The sequence below is a fragment of the Bubalus bubalis genome, chromosome 17, assembly GCF_019923935.1.
Source record: "Bubalus bubalis isolate 160015118507 breed Murrah chromosome 17, NDDB_SH_1, whole genome shotgun sequence".
Taxonomy (NCBI): domain Eukaryota; kingdom Metazoa; phylum Chordata; class Mammalia; order Artiodactyla; family Bovidae; genus Bubalus; species Bubalus bubalis.
The window spans coordinates 2,015,501-2,037,876 of NC_059173.1; the positions used below are offsets into that span (position 1 = coordinate 2,015,501).

General features: G+C 50.7%; 1 protein-coding gene and 2 pseudogenes across 1 annotated transcript in view; 1 reads left to right on the forward strand and 2 right to left on the reverse strand.

Annotated features, from left to right (window-relative positions):
- Positions 1–15,088, reverse strand: part of LOC112582842 (immunoglobulin lambda-1 light chain-like) — a gene marked incomplete in the record, with an annotated part of 281,468 nt that extends 266,380 nt beyond the window's left edge. The window contains 2 exon segments of the mRNA XM_045163188.1: positions 14,551–14,818; positions 14,928–15,088. Coding sequence (XP_045019123.1) covers positions 14,551–14,818; positions 14,928–15,081 — 422 coding nt within the window.
- On the forward strand, positions 1,588–3,323 carry LOC112580001 (annotated as a pseudogene).
- A 5,565-nt stretch (positions 15,089–20,653) lies between the features above and the next one.
- LOC123465048 lies at positions 20,654–21,296 on the reverse strand (annotated as a pseudogene).
- Between the last annotated feature and the right edge of the window lie 1,080 nt (positions 21,297–22,376).

Here is a 22,376-nt window from a genome sequence, read left to right on the forward strand (position 1 = left end):
CCCGTGCCTGTGGGACAAGGAGAGGGAGTTGGGGCCATGCCTCCATTTTGTCAGTAATGCCTGATGCGGCTCCCGACACCACAGCACCTGCTCTGGGGAATTTACTCCAGGTGTTGAGGGAGGGGCAAGTGGGCTCTGTGGTCAGATATGTGGTTTCCTGGGATGCTTGCACTGTCTCGGGTCTCAGCACGATCCTGTGTGTCTCCTCCCTCCCTTCACAGAGATCTCTGTGCAGAGAAGCCTTCCTTGGAAATCGCTCTATGGAAACTTCTCGCTGAAACCAGGCTCAGAGCCAAAGTCCGAGGCCCAGGGGTTTTTGTCTCACTTCCTCGTCATCTGAGCCACTGTGGGAACCTACAGCACAGTAATCGTCAGCCTCGTCCTCCGGCTGCAGCCCAGAGATGAGAGGAGCCCTGCGCTGGATCCAAGGCGTCTTTGGATCCAGAGAAGCGGCTGGGAACCCTGGAGCCCTGGGGCTTTTGGGAGTCTGAGTTGTAGGACTGGAGGTACCGGGGAAGACTCCCTGGCCTCTGCTGGTACCAGGTTATAGGCAAGCTGCCAATGTTGTAGCCACTGCTCATGGTGCAAGAGAGTCTGGCTGATGCTCCCAGAGACGCAGACAGGGAGGCTGACTGAGTCAGCACAGGCTGGGAGAGGGAACCTGCAGACACAGACACAGGGGAGATGGGGCAGGACCTGAAGGAAAGGGTCCCAAGTCTGCGCCCCAAGGGCTGATGCAGGCTGGGGACTGAGCCCTGGTGCCTGGGGCCCATCCCTACCTGTGCAGAGAGAGAGGAACACCAGTAGGAGAGGAGTCCAGGCCATGGTGCTCACAGAACCCTGGTCCCCACAGTGGGCTGTGCTGCCCCAGGTCTCCTTTTCTCCCCAGACTCTGCCAGAGGAGGGGCGGCCATGCAAATGAGGGTCCACTCAGGGCCCGCCCAGCCCCACCCTTAACCCTGGTGCTGGAGCTCTGCTCACAGCCCAGACGGCAGGGGAAGGAGGGGCTTCCCCCTTGGGAGCCCAGGGCGGGAGCCCATGGAGGAAGCCCCTGCCGAGACTGATCCCTGCTCAGGGGACTCAGCAGCCAGAGAGGACACACTGCTGAGTCCCCCCAGAAGCACAGACCCCAACCCCAGCCCAGCTCCTGCAGTGAGTGGTGCTCCTTGAGCAGCTGTGCAAGGACCCCAAGGCAGTCCCACAGCGCTCCCTGCTGGTAACATGTGAAAAAGTTTTGCTGAAAAAAGGAGTGAAATTCCAAGTTCTCTAAGAAGGTACATTTGCTCTAGTAGAGAAAATAAGTAAACAGATGAAGATGCTTAGAAGAAACAGAATATTTTGTCGTGGAATTATTCCACAAAAAGACATAATGGATCCTTATTTAGCGTAAATATCTAACAAACTTCTGTAGTTATATGCTTCCCATACATTAGATTTGTATTTCTTTAAGCATTGAAAAAGATGTAAAATTTGTGGTTCTCTGAGAAAGCAGTTAAAGTGTTTTACATACAACCCATAAATAAAGCACATAAGAGGGGAATTTATAGGACTTCCCTTGTTTTCCTGTGTTTAAGGATCTGCCTGTCGATGGAGGGGACATGGTTGCAGTGCCAGATGCAGGAAGCTCCCGCATTCTGCAGAGCAACTCACAGGAAAGCCGAACTGCTGAAGCTCCATCCCCCGGAGCTGGTGGCCTGCAGCAAGAGAATCCGCCCCAAAGAGAACCCAGTGCACTGCAGTGAAGAGCGGCCGCGCCGCCCCGCAACCAGAGCCCAGGAGCAGTGAAGACCCCGCACAGCCATCAATCAACCAATAAAGTGTAAAAAACAACCAGACAACCAAACCAGTAGAAGGGGACATTGCAGACTACGGTCGTTAAACATTGACCCATGTCCTCTCAACGAAATGGAAGATTAGAAAAGTAGAAAAATCCTAATATCTGGTTAAGACATTGACAGTGTTACCAAATGTTGTTTCTTTGAATATATAAGTTATATTTTATATTAAGACTCTCAAACATAAATTTACAGAGCAATCCCGTTCACATGCTCCCAGCCGCCCCCACCCCTTTCAGGCTCTTCTCGTGTCTCTGGGGCCTGGGTGTTTGCCAAGACCAACCTGGGGGCATACTCCTTGTCCAAGGTGACTGAGGCCACCCCAGGGAGCAGCCTGGGGGGAACCTGGAGACCCTGGTGCTTGGCGGGCAGTGGGACCACGAAGCCAAGAGGAAGGTGCTGGATCTGCTGGTGAGGACACCAACACTCTGTGCCACCGCCAGGGAGGAAGTAATGCTGCCTGAACAGCTGCAGATTCTGTGGAGGGTGACTTTTGTCTTTTACCCAGTGGAATCATTATCCAGTGGAACAACTCAGGCTCCCAGTGGAGCCTGAATGTTACTGCATTCATTGGAATTGATGTGGTAATTCATCTAGCTGGATTGTGTGAGGAAGCAGAAAAATATGTTCAAAAAGGGTTAGGGTTAGGGAAAGGTCTGGAAGGCTGGATAAGGCTTCCCATGCCTGACAGAGCTCATATTGCACTTGATTGTCATCAAACAGCTGATGGTATCCAGGAACAACAGAGAGGAGAACAAGCAGGAAAAAATTTGGGTACCACAAAAAGGGCATTCTCCCTGTTTGTTCTTCCCAAAAGTCCCAGGATATGCCATCTTATTTCTGACTTTGATGGCTTTTCTGAGAGGTTCCAAGCTCTGGCTAACCACTACAAATCTATATACCCCACATCGGAAATAGACATTGAAGATGAATTCCAAAAACTCAAGGGTTAAATGGAAAGGGTGAAACCAACTGCTAGATATATGGAGTTTATTTCCTATATTGAGCTTTCAAAGAAAGACCATCAAAGAAAATCTTGGTAGAGGGTGCAAATGTAGCACTGCTAGATACTGATTTTGAAAGTTATCCTTTCATAACCTCTTTGAACTGTACAGTTGGAGGTGTTTGTACTGGCTTGGGTATGCCCCCTTAAAATGTGGAGAAGTGTATGGAGTTGTGAAAGTTTATACAACTAGAGTTGGGATTGGTCCCTTTCCTACAAAGCAAGACAATGCAATTGGAGAATTATTACAAACAAGGGATAGAGAGTTTGGTGTAACGACAGGAAGGGAGAGAAGATGTGTCTGGTTGGACCTTGTTTTGATTAAATATGCTCATATGATTAATGGATTTACAGCACTGGTAGTCAAAAATTTTGATATTTTGGGCATATTTATGGAAATCAGAGTTGAAGTTGCATACAAGTTAGATGGTGAGCTTATAACTCATTTCCCAGTAAACCAAAAACTCTTAAATAAATGGGCTTAAATGTAAGACAAGGACATTTAAGGAACATTTAAGGACTTTTAAGGAACTACCTATTAATGCCCAGAATTGTTCGATTTATTGAAGATGAAGTTCAACTTCCAGTTAAATAGATTTGCTTAGATAAATCCAGAGTCTATGATTCAACTCTTTTAAGGATTTCCAGTGATACAAAAAGCATTCCTGGAGAGGTAGGGAAAGGACTTTCTTAAATATTTCATTTATAATCTACGAATTCTGAGAATAAAGACACAGAAATGAGGTTTAGGCCCAACAGTCGCTTCCAGTCTTTCAAGTTGAATGGCTGGTGTGGAGATACATTTTGGCAAGATGCAGTGTCAGCTGCCTTAGCTGGCATGATTGCCAAATCATTTGTTGTTCCTCCTGCTATGGTGCCATATTTTCTTTTCATTTTAGTAATAATATAATCAATGTTGTTTGAAATCAGATAGAATGATCTCTGTTCATTTCCAAGGCACCATTCAATATCACAGTAATCCAAGTCTACACCTTAACCAGTAATGCTGAAGAAACTGAAGTTGAACGGTTCTATGAAGACCTAGAAGATCTTCTAGAGCTAACACCCAGAAAAGGTGTCCTTTTCAATATAGGGGACTGGAATGCAAAAGTAGGAAGTCAAGAAATACCTGAAGTAACAGGCAAATTTGGTCTTGGAGTACAGAATGAAGCAGGGAAAAGCCTAATAGAATTTTGCCAAGAGAACACACTGGTCATAGCAAACACCCTCTTCCAGCAACACAAGAGAAACCTTTACAGATGGCCATCACCAGATGGCCAACACCAATATTCTTTGCAGCTAAAGATGGAGAAGCTCTATATAGTCAGCAAAAACAAGACCGGAAGCTGACTGTGGCTCAAATCATGAACTCCTTATTGCCAAATTCAGACTGAAATGGAAGAAAGTAGGGAAAACCACTAGACCATTCACTTATGACCTAAATCAAATCCCTTATGATTATACAGTGGAAGTGAGAAATAGAGTCAAGGGATTAGATCTGATAGAGTGCCTGAAGAACTATGGATGGATGTTTGTGACATTGTACAGGAGGCAGGGCTCAAGATCATCCCCAAGAAAAAGTAATGCAAAAAGGCAAATGGTTGTCTGAGGAGGCCTTACAAATAGCTGTGAAAAGAAAGAAGCAAGAGGCAAATCAGAAAAGGAAAGATATATGCATTTGAATGCAGAGTTCCAAAGAATAGCAAGGAGAGATAAGAAAGCCTTCCTTGGTGATCAATGTAAAGAAATAGAGGAAAACAATAGAATGGGAAAGACTAGAGATCTCTTCAAGAAAATTAGAGATGCCAAGGGAACATTTCATCCCAACACGGGCACAATAAAGGACAGAAATGGTATGGACCTAACGGAAGCAGAAGATATTAACAAAGAGCTGTCAAGAATACACAGAAGAACTGTACAGAAAAGATCTTCACGATCCAGATAATCACAATGGTATGATGATTCACCTTCAGCCAGATCCTGGAATGTGAAGTCAAGTGGGCCTTAGGAAACTAGGGATTACTGAGGTGAAATGTGACCAAAACTAGGGTGTTCAGAGGTAAAATCCGACAGAAACTAAGGGTTCTGAATTAAAATCTGACAGAAAGTCGAGGGGGGCGGTGGTCTGAGGAAAATCAGACAGAAATTAGGTATCACTGAGATCAAATCTGGCAGAAACTAGAGGGTTCCAAGGTAGAACCTGAGAGAAACGAGGGTTTCCTGCGGTGATAACTGACAGAAACTATGAGCTTCTGAGGTAAAATCTGACAGAAATTAGGGGGTTGTGTGGTAAAAATCTGACAGGAAAAAAAAGGGTTCTGTGGTAAAATGTGACAGAAACTAGGCAGTTCTGAAGTGAAATTTGACAGAAACTAAGGGATACTGACATAAAATTTAACTATAGTCTTCTGAGGTAAAATCTGGTAGAAACTAGGGGATTCTGTGGTAAAATCTGACAGGAATTAGGTGCTTCTGGCGTAAAATCTGACATAAACTAGGGGCTTCTGGGGTAAAATCTGACAGAAACAAGGGGTTTCTGAGGGAAAATCTCACAGAAACTAGGGGGTTCTGAGGTAAAAACCTGACAGAAACTAGGGGGTTCTGAGGTAAAATTTGACAGAAATGAAGGGGTTCTGAGGTAATATCTCACAGAAACTTGGAATTTTGAGGTGAAATGTGGCAGAAAATAGGGGCTGCAGAGGTAAAATCTGACAGAAACTAGGGGGTTTTGAGGTAAAACCTGACAGAAGAACCAGCTCCTGAGGTAAAATCTGTGAGAAAGTAGGGGGGTTGTGAGGTAAGACTTGACAGAGACTAAGGGGTTCTGTGGTAAAATCTGAGAGAAACTAGGTTCTCCTTAGGTAAACCTGACAGAATATAACAGGTGTTGTGGTAAATCTGACATAAACTAGGGGCTTCTGACATAAAATCTGACAAAAACTCGGGGGTTCTGAGGTAAAATCTGACAGAATTACATGCTCCAGAGGTAAAATCTGATAGAAACTAGATGATACTGAGGTATAGTGTGAGAGAAACTAGGGACTGTTTTGGTAAAATGTGACAGAAACTAGGGGGTTCTTAGGTAAAATCTAACAGAAATCAGAGGCTATGGAGGTAACATGTTACAGAAACTGGAGGCTTCTGAGGTAAAAACTGACAGAAACCAGGGGGTACTAAGGTAAAATGTGACAGAATTTAGAGGCTTCTGATGGAAAATCTGAACAGAAGCTAGGGGCTTCTAGGGTAAAATCTGACAGAAACTAGTTGGTTCTGTGGTAAAATTTGATAGAAACTAGGGGCTCCTGAGGTAAAATCTGTGAGAAACTAGGGTGATTCTGGGGTAAACGCTGACAGAAACTGAGGGGTTCTGTGGTAAAATCTGAAAGAAACTAGGTTTTCCTTAGGTAAATCTGACATAGTATGGGGCTTCTGAGGAGGAGAAGGGGACGACAGAGGATCAGGTGGTTGGATGGTATTATCGACTCACTGGGCATGACTTTGAGCAAGCTTCAGGAGTTGGTGATGGACAGGGAAGCCTGGCATGATGCAGTCCATGGGGTCGCAAAATGTCAGACAGGACTGAGTGACTGAACTGAACTGAGGTTAAAATCTGACAGAAACTAAGGGGTTGTGTGGTAAACTCTGACAGAAATTAGATGGCTCTGTGGTAAAATCAGACAGAAACTATGGGATTCTGAGCTAAAATCTGACAGAAACTAGGTGGTTCTGAGGTAAAATCTGACAGAATTACAGGCTCCTGAGTTAAGATCTGATAGAAACTAAGCAATAGAGAGCTATAATCTGAGAGAAACTAGAGACTCCTTTGGTACAATCTGACAGAAACTAAGGGGTTCTGACATAAAATCTGAGAGAAACTAGGGAGTCTCTGAAGTAAAATCTGGCAGAAACTAAGGGATTCTGTAGTAAAATCTGACAGAAACTAGGTTCTCCTTAGGTAAAATCTGACAGAAACTGGGTGGTTCCATGGTAAAATCAGACAGAAATTAGGGGGTTCTGAGGTAAAATCTGACAGAAACTAGGTGGTTCTGAAGTAAAATTTGACAGAATTATACAGGGTTAATTCTGATGCACGCTCTAGCTGTTTCTATGATTTTAACCCTTGTTTCTGTCATGTTTGTTATCATCATCATACATAGTAGCCTGCTTCAGAGAACCCTACTCCCTCTGCCTGAGCCTTAAACCAAGTACCTTTGGGTAGCTCACAGGGAGATGGTCTGACCCTGCCCACCTGTGAATGACTGTAAGAAAGAAGGAAATAACATATCCCCCTGCCTGAGGTTGCCATTCTAGGGAATCATTGCAAGAGTTCAATGGTCTTTTTCACTTTGTGTCCTCAATTCCCCCATCTCTCATCCCTAAAAGCAGCTAGCATCCAGGCCCCATAGAGCATGGTCATTTTGAAACATTAGTCTGCCAACTTCTTTGCAGCTGACCTTCCGAATAAAGTCATATTCCTTTCCTCTGGGATTCATTGGCCTGTCGTGAGGTGAGCAGAGTGAGCTTGGACTTGGTAACAGCCACGAACATGTAGATCAATCTGGCAGGACTGAGGTCACCTTCACAGTATGAGGTTGTCCCACCCGTGATCTCAGGGCTCCTTTCACTTATTTACAACTGTGTGAATTTCTCAACAATGTTTTCTTGTTTTCAGTTTATAAGCCTCTCACCTACTGGGTTATTCATATTCCTAAGCATTTTATTTTTTTGATACTATCTTGAATTGAATTTTAAAAGTTTCCTTCTTGCTTTTTCGCTTTTAGTAACTGGAAAACAACAGGTTTTCTAGCATTACTTCTCGTAACCCTGTGGGAGAGCCTAGACAGAACCGATCCTGTTATGATGGGTACTGGTTTTACTGTTTGTGGGGCAGGTGACGAGCAACGGGCAGGTGGGAATGTGAGGTGGTGTCTGCAGCCCATGGGCCGGAAGATGACCACACAAAGGGTGACCTAGGACATGCGACCATCTACGGAACCAGAATGGCCCCAGACTGCATCCACTACTTATGGGGGAAGGAAAGGCATGGAACACGTCTTGGTTTTGGTTTTGTTTTTGTTTTGTTTTTTTTCATTTTTAGAAAAAAGTCATCAATGTATCAAGACCTTGGTATGTGATATTGTAAAAGCACCAACTATTCTCATATTGGTGTCTGGTGACAATAATTTGTGGAAACTCCACAAATCAGGAGCAAAGTGAATTTAATCTCCACAATAATTCAACATCATGTGGCAAGTGTTAGACAAAGATATTGAACAGGAAGAATCAGTGGTGGATCTTAGCAGTGAGGGCCATGGAGAGGCAGTATTTCCAAAAGACCCAAATGTAAGGTGCACCTCAGATGCTCCCCTGTTGGCGCAGCAGTAACCGAAGAAATCTCCCCTGTGAAGAAAAAGCACAGGCGTTCATGTTGAGGGCCAATGAGAGGGGTCAGCGCTCTAGAAACTCCTGGGAAAGGGCAGATGCCCCAGTGACGGAGATTAAAGACTCCCCAGTCAGAGTTCAGGTCTGAGATGACCTCAGCCAGACCCCAACCTCAGCCCCTGAGCTTCAGGGCAAAGAGGTGCTGTGTCCTAGTGATGGGGAGATGAACTTTCTGTTTCCTTTGAGACCTTCTCCTGGGAATGGCCTGCTGGAGGGACTTTAAGGATGGAGGGGACAGGAGAAGGCTCCATGTCCAGGCAGAACCCCCAATGACCTGGAGTCAGGGTAATAGCAGCAGCAGGTCCAGCCAGATGCTGAGCAGGAAGCCGCTGGGTGGCCCCATCTCACCAGAGGGAGAGGAGTCCATACCATAACTGGTCTAGTTCCACAAGCCTGGAGCTCTAGGTGAGCCTGAAAGGCTGTCACAGGAAGGCGGGAGCAGCAGCCTGAGCATCATCTCAGCCCAGTGATGGCCAAGGAGCCCGAACTCCAGATTTGAGACCTGGAAAATGAGCAGAGACCCCGAGACCTGAAATGGAGCAGGGATCCCCAAGGGTCCACTACTAGTATCAGAGAGAATGAGAGCTGTTGGGACCAGGACACCTACTGGATGCTTGATGAGTCCAGAATCAGACAGAACTCTACTGTGTTTCTCTGGTTCTGACCTGACCCACCATGGACTCTGACCCCAGGGCACCTGCCCTTGGCACCGGGGATTTCTGCTAAAGTGGAGAAAATCAGACAATGTGTTGCTGCCAAGGAAAGCTGGAGAAGGGGTGAATGAAGAAAGATGTGAACAGATTTTTCTGGACCAAGTTCCCTGGTGTGATTCTGGACCCAGTCTGAGGCCAAACAGACAAATGAAACAGCTGCCTTTGCAGAGGATGTTTCTGCCCCCAGAGCCCCGACTCTGAGAGAAGAGCAGGTTTTTGTCTCACTTCCCCCCCGGCCTGGAGCACTGTGGCACCACTGATACTGCTGTCACCAGCTGCACAGAAATAATCTGCCTCGTCCTCAGCCTGGAGCAAGCTGATGGCCAGAGTCGCTGTGTTGCCAGACCTGGAGCCGGAGAATCGGTCGGGGACCCCCAAGAGTCGACTGGTAGCACGGTAGATGAGGGTTCTGGGGGCCGATCCTGGGATCATTTGGTACCAGCCAACATAATTGCCAGTTCCAACGTTGCTGCTGCTTCCAGAGCAGGTGATGGTGACCCTCTGGCCCAGGGACCCAGACATGGAGGGCGGCTGAGTCAGCACAGCCTGGGCCCAGGATCTTGGAAAGAGGAGAGACAGAGATGGTGACTCAGGAGTCCAGACATGAGAGCAGGGAGCAGAGCCTGTGTGTCTTCCCAGGGCCCTTCCCCTGTCCCCCCATCCAGTCACCTGTGCAGAGAGTGACCAGCGTGAGGAGCAGAGGGGACCAGGCCATGGTGGACATGTCAGGGCGTCCTGCCTTCTGTGGCCCCACAACTTAGCAGAGTGTCCCCACACTGCTTCTTCCCCTCTTCATACCCTGAGAGGGGGAGGGTCCTTTCATGCAAATGACCGTCCTCCCCGCCCCACCCCACAATGCTCTGATCTCCTCTGGGACCTGGGTCAGCTTCCTGTGCCTGAGGGAGACCAGTGTGTGATCTGCGGCAGGGATGCCTGGGGCTTGGGAGTGGGATGTCACAGCTGGGAACCCTGAGCAGAAAGCATCAGGATGTACCAGGGGGCTGGTGTCTGCTCTCACCCCTCCAGACACTCAGGAAAAGCCTTGGAACGCCCCCTGCTGACCTGGCCAAACATACATCTTGACCTGGTGATAGAGCTCTTAGAGTCAACATTCCCAAAACTCATCTTGAAATGATACCTTCAGGATGTGTTTGGTTGGAAAACAGCAGCCAACTGTAGCTTACCCTGTAGTGCATGTGAGTGTTACCCAGTGGATGTGTGATTTTGACATTTTCAGTGAACCAAAATGTGTTCATGGAGTAGTATAAATCTAAGGTCCTCACTTAAAATAGATGCCTAAAATTTAACTGAAGAAAATGTTGTTGTTAAGTCACTAAGCTGTGTCCAACTCTGGCATTCCCATGGTACTATTTCTAAATAATTTTCCTTGTAGCCTCTGTTCTTTAAATAAGATAATTTAAAATACTTTCTGACATGTATGGCATCTCCACTGGGGGATTTTATGTGGTAGCAGGACGTTCTCTCTGTGAAACAGGGCAGGCTGAGTTATCAGAGCCTTGGGTCGGTCTCAGATCTGAGATGAGGGACAGGACATGACAAGGCAGATCAGCTGTTTTCAGGAATCTCAGACGGGACCATAGACATGGTCAGACAGAGCATCAGTCATGGCCCCAGGGGCAGAGCCCCAGGACAGGGTTTGCCTTCCCAGCCCAGGGCCCCAGCAGCTTCTCCTGGGCTCACTGTGCATAAAATCAGTCCCAAAGCAGCTGGGCACAGACACTCCTCAGCCAGGAATCATCTCCAGGTCTCAGGACCAGGGCTCTCTCCCCTCCTGATTCCTCACCCTAGGGGCACACAGGACAGAGTGTGAGGTTTCAGGGAATAAATCGGCTACTAGAGGGGTTCATGGATCCCCTGGGAAACAAGGGGAATCTGGGGAGGAACAGGAAGGGGACGAATAGGGGTCACACCTAAGAGCCAGAGATCTGAGGCTTCTTGAACAGAAAGGGTTAGAGAGGTTCAAGGAGGGGCCGAGGAAGTGAGTGTTTCAGGAAGATCTGGAAACACGTCCATGATCTTCTGACAGAGTGAGCTGGGTCATGACCATGGAGATCAACAGTGTAGGTCTGTAGAAAGAGAGGGGCCCAGGATTGGGAAGAAAGTCATGAATGAGGGGAGCAGGAGGGGTGCACGGGGTGGGCTTTGGGGGCTCCTCCCCTCCTCTGTTTCTGGGAAGAGGGTGGGGACTGATGACCACCTGACCCCTTCATCCTCCAGTTCTGGGTGCTCGGCCCCGGGTGCAGCTTCTCTCCCAGGAGGAGGCCTGGGGGCTGCGGCTCTGAGTCTGTCCCCTGAGAGGAAGCACCTGCTGTCAGTCCACCTCAGGCTGCTGAGCCCAGGAGCAGGGCCAGCTCAGGGGACCATGTCGGTCTGTTGCTATTGCTGCTGCTGCCAGGTTGCTTCAGTCATGTCCGACTCTGTACAACCCCACAGATGGCAGCCCCCAGGCTCCTCCATCCCTGGGACTCTCCAGGCAAGAACGCTGGAGTGGGTTGCCATTTCCTTCTCCAGTGCATGCACGCACGCATGCTAAGTCGCTTCAGGTGTGCCGGACTCTGTGCGACCCCATGGACAGGCTCCTCTGTCTACGGGATTCTTTAGGCAAGAATACTGGGGTGGGTTGCCATTTCGTTCTCCTAGGTCTTCCTCTGGATTATTGCCGCAATAATCCAGCCTTTCCCACACCTGAGCCCGTCTTTAGAATACACTCTGTCTTCTCAGGGAACCCTGTGTATCATCTGTGTGGTGCTGTCCGTCCTCCTCCTCCAGCCCGGAGCTGAGCAGGAAATCCCGGACCTGTGTCTGCTGTGAAGGGTAAGGGGTGGCCCTTGAAGCACTGTTTTCAACTGTCTCTAGTCCCAGCAGTGGGGAGACCAGGATGGGAGGTGGGGAGTGGCATGCAGAGCCGCATGGGCAGGCTTAGGGTGACAGCGTCCTGTGCTGTAAACAGCCATGACCATGTGGAGTACCTTCAATAGAACTGCGGATTTCACGGGTAAAGGTCACCATCTCGCCATGCAATTATGACAGCTGGCAAGTTCAGTCACAACAAAGTTGGGACACATGTCTCATCATCAGAAATAGAAAAACATGGTGTGTGAACAGGTAGGTGTGGTGAGCATCATGGACCTTGTAAAACTCCCTTCCCTGTGGTTCTGGGTGGAGCCGATGGACCCGGGACGGAGGAGGGATGTGTGGGGAACGAGGAGGAGAAGGAGGTCAGACATTTCAAGTTAACGTGTGTGGAAGAGATGGGAAAGTCTTGTTCATTCTTGTTTCTTTGACATAAAAATGTAAATGCTCTTCTTACTTGTATTCATATTAGAATTGCTGCTAAAGTAGCTGTTTAATAAAATTCACATGATTTTTGTCAGAGGTGTTTGAGAACCTCAGCTCACAGAGGTGAAAAATTTATATTCCTACTGAATTCTTTTCTTATTAAATGAACATACTGATGACAGTTTGGCTGAACTTTTGATTTCATATATTTCATGTTACAAGTGTTAACATAAAGTATTAATATAACGGGAAGGAACGAGTAAGGGAGCCACAAAAACTGACACAATATCACTTTCCGTTCTTCAATTCAAAATGTTGAAACTGCCAAATAACACACCAGGGAACGTTTTTAAATGACACAGATGGTGACAGAGCGTCCTTGCCTGCATCCCTCTTCCACGGGGAACACCCGGGCGTTCTGTGGGCAATTGGGCCGCCTCTGCAGGAGTCTCTCATCCCCTGTCCAGGTATCCCTGGAGGTCGAGGTTCCTAATGAAGTTCATTCTTGTTGTATGACCGTCCCTCTGTCCTTGGTTGGATGTCAGGTCTGGGCACTGACCCCACAACAGAGCGGCAAGAACTGAGCGGCAAGCCTGTGGCTCTGAGCTGAGAGCTGCCGTGTCCCCTGGGGCCCAGGTGCAGGATGTCACCCTCCAGTGAGGACCCTGCTGCCCACGTGGGCAAGAGCCAACAGAGGAGGTGCCAGCCTGCCTGGCCAGGACCCTGAGCTCTCAGGACAGACCCACAGCGCCCCCTGCTGGACTCAGACCTCCTCCTCCCCCACTTCACACCACAGCCTCCTGGAAGGGCTTTCTCACACTTGCAGCTGGGTCTTCCTGATGTCACCGCCCAGGGCAGTAGAATGAGTCGCCTTCATCTAGTTTGGGCCTGGTCATTGATTTTTCCGGTACCTAATGAGAGATCCAACCAGTCCATCCTAAAGGAGACCAGTCCTGGGTGTTCATTGGAAGCAATGATGCTGAAGCTGAAACTATAATTCTTTGGCCACCTCAGGCGAAGCGTTGATTCATTGGAAAAGACCCTGATTCTGGGAGGGATTGGGGGCAGGAAGAGAAGGGGATGACAGAGGATGAGATGGCTGGATGGCATCACCTCCTAGATGCACATGTGTTTGGGTGGACTCCAGGAGTTGGTGATGGACAGGGAGGCCTGGCGTGATGTGATCATGGGGTCGCAAAGAGTCGGGCATGACTGAGCTACTGAACTGAACTGAACTGAACTGAATGACCTCAGACCCCTGAATGGTATGCTGATACACTAACGAATTTCAGGATTCCCTGATGTCTGAGTTTGCTCTGCTGAGCTCGTGGGTTCACTGCCATAACACACCCACCCGAACCTGAATTTCCAGGGTTCAAACACCCAGCATTCCCGGTGGGTTGTGCCTGGTCATGATTCTGTCTGAGTTTCCTTCCCAGCTTGATAGGTAATCAAGGTTGAATTTGCAAGGCCTCCCAGTGCCTTCCCTGCTGACTACATGGCTCTGTTCTTATTTCTCTCTTTGCAAAGAGTATAGGGAGGCTCTCAGGTACAACAAATCTCTTCTTGGTCACTTCCAGGGGTTCTCATTTACCCTTGATCATGGTTCTCATACTACTTCTTTTTGACTCAGATATTTAAAGATGTTTTTAGTCTAATTTTACAATCTTTCTATATTAAATGTTTGATATAAAAGATTATACTTATAAATGGGAATCTCAACCAGGTCTGGGCTTCTGTTTCATCTCTGGTTAGGAAACCCTTATGACCGTTACCTGATCTTCATTGGACATGGTGAGAGGTGGTCACAGGAAAGGCAGGAGCAGCAGCCTGGGCCTCACCTCAGCCCAGGGCCGGCCAAGGAGCTGAAATGTCCTGAATCAGACACAGCTGGACGCTGTATCTCTGGTTCTGACCTGACCATCATGGACTCTGTCCACCAGGAGCTGCCTCGGGCATTCAGGTCCTTCTGCTCAATTTCAGATATTCATATAAAATGTGGTTGCCGAAAGCAAAGCCTTGGTGAGGGGGCAGAATGAAGAAGAACTGAAAGGGTTTCCCAGACCAATTTCCTGGTGTGGGGCTCAGACGCCCATTTAAAATCAAACAAACAACAGAAGTGTCTGCACTGGCAGAAGATGCTTCAGCCCGGGAGGCCCGTGACTTGAGGGAGGGCAGGTTTTTGTCTCACTTCCCCCCGGCCTGGAGCACGGTGCCATTGTCGCTATTACTGTCAGCAGATGCACAGAAATAATCCGCCTCGTCCTCAGCCTGGAGCGAGCTGATGGTCAGGGTGGCTGTGTTCCCAGACCTGGAGCCGGAGAATCGGTCGGGGACCCCCGAGGCTCGACTGGTCGCACCATAGATGAGGGTTCTGGGGGCCGATCCTTCGATCTGTTGGTACCAGCTCACATAATTACCATATCCAATGTTGCTGCTGCTTCCAGAGCAGGTGATGGAGACCCTCTGGCCCAGGGACCCGGACACGGAGGACGGCTGAGTCAGCACAGCCTGGGCCCAGGATCCTGGAAGGGAGAGAGACAGAGATGGTGACTCGGGGGTCCAGGCACGATAGCGGGGAACACAGCATGTGTGTCTTCCCAAGACCCCTCCCCTGTCTCCGCATCCAGTCACCTGTGCAGAGAGAGATCAGGGTGAGGAGCAGAGGGGACCAGGCCATGGTGGACATGTCACGGTGTCCTGCCTTCTGTGGCCCCACAGCTGAGCAGAGCGTCCCCACACCGCTCCTTCCCCTCTTCATAGGCTTAGAGGGGGAGGGTCCTTTCATGCAAATGACTGGCCTCCCCTCCATCCCCCACAATGCTCTGATCACCTCTGGGACCTGGGTCAGCTTCCTGTGCCTGAGGGAGACCAGTGTGTGATCTGGGGAAGGGATGCGTGGGGCTTGGGGGTGGGATGTCACAGCTGGGAGCCCTGAGCAGAAAGCATCAGGAAGTACCAGGGGGCTCTTCTCTGCTGTCATCCCCTCCAGACACTCAGGAAAGGGCTTGGAACGCCCCCTGGTGTCCTGGCCAAACACACATCCTGACCTGGTGATCAGAGGTCTTAGACTCAACATTCCCAAATCTGGTCTTGAAATGATACCTTCAGGATGTGTTTGGTTGGAAAACAGCAGCCAACTGTAGCTTACCCTGTAGTGCACGTGAGTGTTACACAGTGGATGTGTGATTTTGAGATTTTCAATGAACCAAAATGTGATCATGGAGTAGTAAAAATCTAAGGGCCTCACTTAAAATAGATGCCTAAATTTAACTGAAGAAAACGTTGTGGTTCAGTCCAACAAATTGTGTCTGACTCTGGCTCTATTTTAATTTTTATTGCCATGGTACTATTTCTAAAACATAATTTTCCTTTTAGATTCTGTTCTTTAAATAAGATCATTTTAAAGACTTTGTGACATGTATGGCATCTCCACTGAAGGATTTTCATGTCGTAGCAGGACGTTCTTTCTGTGAAACAGGGCAGGCTGAGTTATCAGAGCCATGGGTCAGTCTCAGATCTGAGATGAGGGACAGGACATGACAAGGCAGATCAGTTGTTCTCAGGAATCTCAGACGTGATCGTGGGGATCAAACCTGACTTAGGTGTGGTCCAGACAGAGCAGCAGTCACGGCCCCGGGGGCAGAGCCCCAGGACAGGGTCTGCTTTCCCAGCCCAGGGCCCCAGCAGCTTCTCCCGGGCTCACTGTGCATAAAGTCAGTCCCACAGCAGCTGAGCACAGACACTCCTCAGCCAGGAATCATTTCCCTGGTCTCAGGACCAGGGTTTCTCTTCCCTCCTGACTCCTGACTCAATGGGCACACGGGATGGAGTGTGAATGTTCACGGGATAAATCAGCTGCTGGGGGTGGGGGCGGGTGAGGCACATCATAGGATCCCCTGGGAAATGAGGGGGAACCAGGGGTGGACCAGGGAGGGCTCGAGCTGGGGTCACACCTGAGAGCCGGAAACCTGAGGCTTCTCGGGAGGAAGGGTTAGAGAGGTTCAAGGAGGGGGATGAGGAAGTGAGTGTTGCAGGAAGATCTGGAAACTCGTTCATGACCTTCTAAGAGCATGAGCTTGGTCATCACTGTGGAGGTCAACAGTGTGTGTTTGTAGAAAGAGCGAGGCCCAGAATTGGGAAGAAAGTCATGAATGAGGGGAGTGGGAGGGCAGGCTCTGAGCAAAGAGATGAGGAGGAGCGGGCGCAGGCTGAGGAGAGCTGGAGGGGTGCACGGGGTGGGCTCTGGGGCTCCTCCCCTCCTCTGTTTCTGGGAAGAGAGTGGGGAGTGATGACCACCTGATCCCTTCACCCTCCAATTCTGGGCGCTCAGCCCGGGGTGCAGCTTCACTCCCAGGAGGAGGCCTGGGGGGCGCGTCTCTGAGTCTGTCCCCTGAGAGGAAGCACCTGCTGTCACATCCAACTCAGTCCGCTGAGCCCGGGTGCAGGGCCAGCTCAGGCGACCATGGGGGTGTGTTGAGGGGCTGCCAGTTCTGAGCAGGTGCACAGCGCCCCCTGGTGACGCACCCGGGGAACGTTCACGGCAGTGAGAGTGGGAGCAAGATGCTGCTCAGTTCCTTGGTTCTCAATCCTGTCTGACTCTTTGGCGACTCCGTGGACTCTAGCCCACCAGGCTCATCTGTCCATGGGATTCTCTAGACAAGAACACTGGAGAGGGTTGCCGTTTCTTGCTCCAGAGGGTCTTCCCACCCCAGGGACAGAACCCACATCTCTTATGTCCCTTGCATTGGCAGGCGGGTTCTTTACCTCTAGCGACACCTGGGATGTTTTATGAGAGGAAGCAGGGGCGCTCTTTTTTCCTGTCACCAAACACTCTTTCAATAAACAAATGAATGAATTGAATAGCAATAAGTATTACATGTCTTTGATAGTGTACAGATACTTCTTTTTGATTTCTTCTATTGTATTTTCAGGTGATTCTGAGTACTTTTTCTCCTTTTCCTACATTTGTCTCCTTTTCCTTAGGACCCAGGAGTGTTTGTATTTGCTCATCAAATAGATGTGATGATTTGTCCCTAAAATCATCTGTCACCTGATTTCATCATCTCAGGCATCTCAGTGATGTCTATGCCGTCTCATTTCCCTTCATTATTTAGTTTCCTGGTTCTTGATAGAAGTGACGATTTTTACTGGATCCTGGACTGTGTGGAAATTGCTTGTAGAAACTCTGGGTTCCATTTCCTTTTCCTTTAACAGGAGATGCTTCTGTGGTGGAAGCTCAGGGATGTGCGTTCGCTGCCCAGTGACCCAGCAAGGGCGGCACTGATCCCCCTGTTCTGTGCTGCTGACTCCAACCTGGGAACCGGGGGCAACTGCTGTGAGCAGCTCCTTCATCCAGGGGCGTGTGACCACCCCTTGTGTGCCGCTGGCCTAGGGAGGGGAGTCGAACTGAGGGGGCAGCTGTGCTGCAGTCAGGGCACACTCAGTCTGCTGGGTTCCGTGGTCTCAGGGACTCCAGGAAGGGAGGGGCAGACACCTTGCCCTGGGAGCCCCATGGCTGTGCGGGAAGCAGGTTTTTGTCTCCTTCTCTCTGGCCTGAAGCACTGTGCAAACTTTCAAGCCGTCAACCCATGAGAAACAGTAATAATCAGTGTCGTCCTCAGCATGAACTGAGGTGGTCAGAGAGGCTGACTTGGAGCCAGAGAATCAACCTGGGAGTCCTGAGGGTCATTTGCTATTTCCATAGATCAGATGTGTGGAGGCCTTTCCTGGGAGCTGTTGGTACCAGCTCACATAAAGACCCCCAGTGTTGCTGCTGCTTCCAGTGCAGGAGAGGGTGACCCTCTGACCCAAAGTCCCGGACACGGAGGGCAGCTGAGTCAGCACAGCCTGGGCCCAGGATCCTGGAAGGGGGAGAGACAGAGATAGTGATTGTGGGCTTCAGGAAGAAGAGGAGGGAGAAGGGACGTGTCTTCCCCGGGCCCTTCCCCTGTCCCCGCATCCAGTCACCTGTGCAGAGAGTGACCAGCGTGAGGCGCAGAGGGGACCAGGCCATGGTGGACACGGTCAGGGTGTCCTGCCTTCTGTGGCCCCACTGCTGAGCAGAGCGTCCCCACCTCTCCGTCCCCTCTTCATACTGAGAGAGGGAGTGTTCATTCATGCAAATAACCCCACCATTGCCCCCATACTCCACCCCGCAGCTCTCTGACCCCTCCCTGGGCTCTGGATCAGGTCCCTGTGTCTGAGGGTGCCCAGGGGGTGGCAGGGGCGCAGCTGTGGGTGGCCCAGGGGTGGGAGGTCACAGCTGGGAACCCTGAGCTGAAGCCACCATACAGTGCCAGGAGACTGGGCCCAGCTCTCACCCACCAACCCTCAAGAACTGCCCCCGAGCCCCCTGGTGTCCAGGCCCAGATATGCATCCTATGACCTGCTGATCAGAGCCCCTCAGGGACAGATCCTGCTCCCTGCTCTGGGAACTGTCCCCTCCTTAGGGCCAAAATCCACTTTTGTGTCCCCCATGACCTCAGGGCTGACCGTGGCTTCCTCTCAAACCCTTCAGCACGAGTCTGTCCCATGGCGTCCTGGCTGCTTAAGGGGTCAGGACTGAGAGGGCGTCTGGAGGCCATCTCACGTGGAGGGTTGTATAATAAAGAGGAGCCCGGGATTGGGTAGGAAAGTCATGAAGCATAAGAGGAGGAGAGGGGCCCCGAGGAAAGGGCTGAAGAGGAGCCAGAGGAGGCAGGGGGGAGCTGAGGGTTAGGCTCGGCTCTGGGGGCTCCTGCTTTCTCTGCTCCTGGGGAAGCGGGTAGAGTGTGAAGACCTTGACAGGACGCCCTCTAATTCTGGGTCCTCAGTCCTGTTTGAAGCTTCACTCCCAAAGCTTGAGGCGCCAGGGCTCTAAGTCTGTCCCCTGAGAGGAAGCACCTGCTGAGACCTCCAACTCAGTCCACTGAGCCCAGGGACAAGCCCGGGTCAGGGGACCATCTGGTGTGCTCGGTTCCGCCAGTTCCGAGAGGGTGCACAGCGCCGCCTGGTGACGCGCTCGGGGTATGTCCAGGGTGGGAAAATGTGAGGAAGGAAAGAGCTGCGTTTTCCAACTAAGAGCCCATCAGTGAGGGGAGTGTATCCTCTGCCCACTGACCCAGCAACCGGGTGCTCTGACCCCACTGCTCTGTGTCTGACGCTGACCCGGGCACCTGGGGCAACTCCTGTCAGCAGCTCCTTCCACCCAGGGGTTTGAGACCACTCCTTGTTGGGCTGCTGCCCTTGGGGAGGGGAGGCAGGCTGAGGGGGTTGCGGTGCTGCGCAGCGTGAGGCTCAGCTCCCTGGACTCTGAGGACTTGGGACACCAGGGAGGGAGGGGTGATCGCAGGGCCAACCACCGGCCGCACCTCACATTCAGCACTGATGACCCAGGTGGGGTCAGGCCCAGGTCTTCCTGGCCCCACAGTCACCAGCAGGGGGACGGGGGTGCACACGAGCCTGCTTTCCCCTCGCTCGGTCTCCCCTTGTTGCTGCTCCATCTCCCCACACAAGGCCTGGTCCACGTGCTGAGGAGCCCAGCCATGACCTGGCATCCCGGCCCCCAGGCAGTCGGCCGAGAGTGAGGGGATTTTTGGAGCCAGTTCTGAGTAAGGTTCTTCCAGGAGCATAAGTCCTCCCATGAGCCTCGAGGTGTGTCCGTAGACAGCACAGGTTTGCGGAAATTCCTCCCAACTTCCAGTCTTATGCTTAAATAAAGACACAGTTTTCCCCATGGCCTCGGATGTGAATTGTGTTTCTGGGGTTTTGGATTTATCACAATCCAAAAACTGGGAGTGAATGTGTTATGGGGAATTAACATGCCTGGACTGAATTGTAAGACAATTCTCAGGGGTTATTTCCCAATAACCAGGACATACGTCTGGAATTTTGATGTTCCTAAATATTTGGGGAGAGGGGGTAGTTTCTTGTTCACCACAGATTCCTGCCACCAACGAAAGGCTGTGATTCAGGAGCTCCAGTTGGGAAACTGCACTCTAGAAAATTCCACTGGTGGTGCCCCTTCAGGTAAATGGAATATTAATTTGTCTCCAAGATCAAGTTCATGGTGCTGTACATCTCTTAGTGTGATTTGAATGACAAGAGTCCTAATGGCAGTGGTGGGGGTCTGAGTCTCCCTGTGGAGCCAAGCCTCATTGCCAACAATAGGGGCAGAGAGGGGTCCCCTGGGGAGATGGACACATCCGGGGAGAGCTGGGAGGACACACGTGGCCATGAACCATCAGACAGGAGACGGGCCCAGAGCCTCCCTCCCCATGGGGACCCTGACCTGTCCCACCTCTCCTCGCCTCTCCTGCCACTAAGCGCTGAGCCCTCTGAGCACAAGGGCAGGTTTTGGTAGCACTTCCCCCATGGGCTTACATCACTACGGGGTTGTAACTACCAGTTCCCAGACCACAGTGATAATCGGCTTCGTCCTTGGACTGGGCCCCCAAGATGGCGAGGGTGGATTTGTTCCCAGAGATGGAGCCAGAGAAGTGAGCAGGGACCCCAGAGGGGCGGGTGTTTGTGCTGTAGATAAGCAGTCGGGGAGCCTGGCCTGGGGTCTGCTGGTACCAGCTGGGTAGTTACTGGTAGTGACTGACCCAGGGCTCAGTCCACAGGTGAGGGTGACCGTCCCCCCTGGACACACTGACAGTGCTGGCTCCTGGACCACAGTCTGAGCATCCACCCCTAAAAGGAACAAGAGAGAGACAGGGGTTGTTATGGAGACGAGGGCCCTCAGACCCTGCTTGGAGGTGCCCCAAGGATACAGAGTCCCGGCCCCTGACCTGAGCCGGAAGTGAGGAGCCCGAGCAGAAGCAGCGTCCAGGCCATGGTGGGGACCCTCCCAGGATGCGGCCTCCTCAGCCTCCTGGGCTGCAGGTGGAGTCCTGGGCCTTTTCATGCCTCCAGCCTGTCAGGAGGAGGAGGGGCCTCATGCAAATCACTTCCTCCTCTCCCTGCCAAGGTCACCTGATGTCCCCATGTGTGGGGGTTCTGAGGGAGGCAGATGCTGGACCTCACCCAGAGCGGGACAGCTCGGGGAGGAGCCCCTGAGTGATGGGGTGACGTCTGCCAGCAAATGTACTCTTGTGACCTTGGTGATCTTGGTCCTCTATCTCCTCCCCGGAGTGTCTGAGGGTGAAGGAGGAGTTTGTAAGTCTTCCTCTGATGCTGCTAAGTCGCTTCAGTCGTGTCTGACTCTGTGCGACCTCACAGATGGCAGCCCACAACGCTCCTCCATCCCTGGGGCTCTCCAGGCAAGAACGCTGGAGTGGGTTGCCATTTCCTTCTCTGGTGCATGCACGCACGCATGCTAAGTTGCTTCAGTCATGCCCAACTCTGTGTGACCCCATGGACAGGCTCCTCTGTCCACTGGATTCTCTAGGCAGGAATACTGGCATGGGTTGCCATTTCGTTCTAAGTCTTATTCTTTGGCCCAATAATTCAGCCTTTCCCACACCTGAGCCCGTCTTTAGAATACTCTCTGTCTTCTCAGGGAACCCTGAGTCCCCTCTGTGTGGTGCTGTCCGTCCTCCTCCTCTAGCCCTGAGCCGAGCAGGAAATCCCGGAGCCTGTGTCTGCTGTGAAGGGTAAGGGGTGGCCCTTGAAAGCACTCTTTTAAACTGTCTCTTGTCCCAGCGGTGGGGAGACCAGGATGGGAGGTGGGGAGTGGCATGCAGAGCCGCATGGGCAGGCTTAGGGTGACAGCGTCCTGTGCTGTAAACAGCCATGACCATGTGGAGTACCTTCAATAGAACTGCGGGTTTCACGGATAAAGGTCACCATCTCATCATGCAATTATGATAGCTGGCAAGTTCAGTCACAACAAAGTTGGGACACATGTCTCATCATCAGAAATAGAAAAACACGGTGCGTGAACAGGTAGGTGTGGTGAGCATCGTGGACCTTGTAAAACTCCCTTCCCTGTGGTTCTGGGTGGAGCCGATGGACCCGGGACGGAGGAGGGATGTGTGGGGAACGAGGAGGAGAAGGAGGTCAGACATTTCAAGTTAACGTGTGTGGAAGAGACGGGAAAGTCTTGTTCATTCTTGTTTCTTTGACATAAAAATGTAAATATTATTCTTATTTGTATTC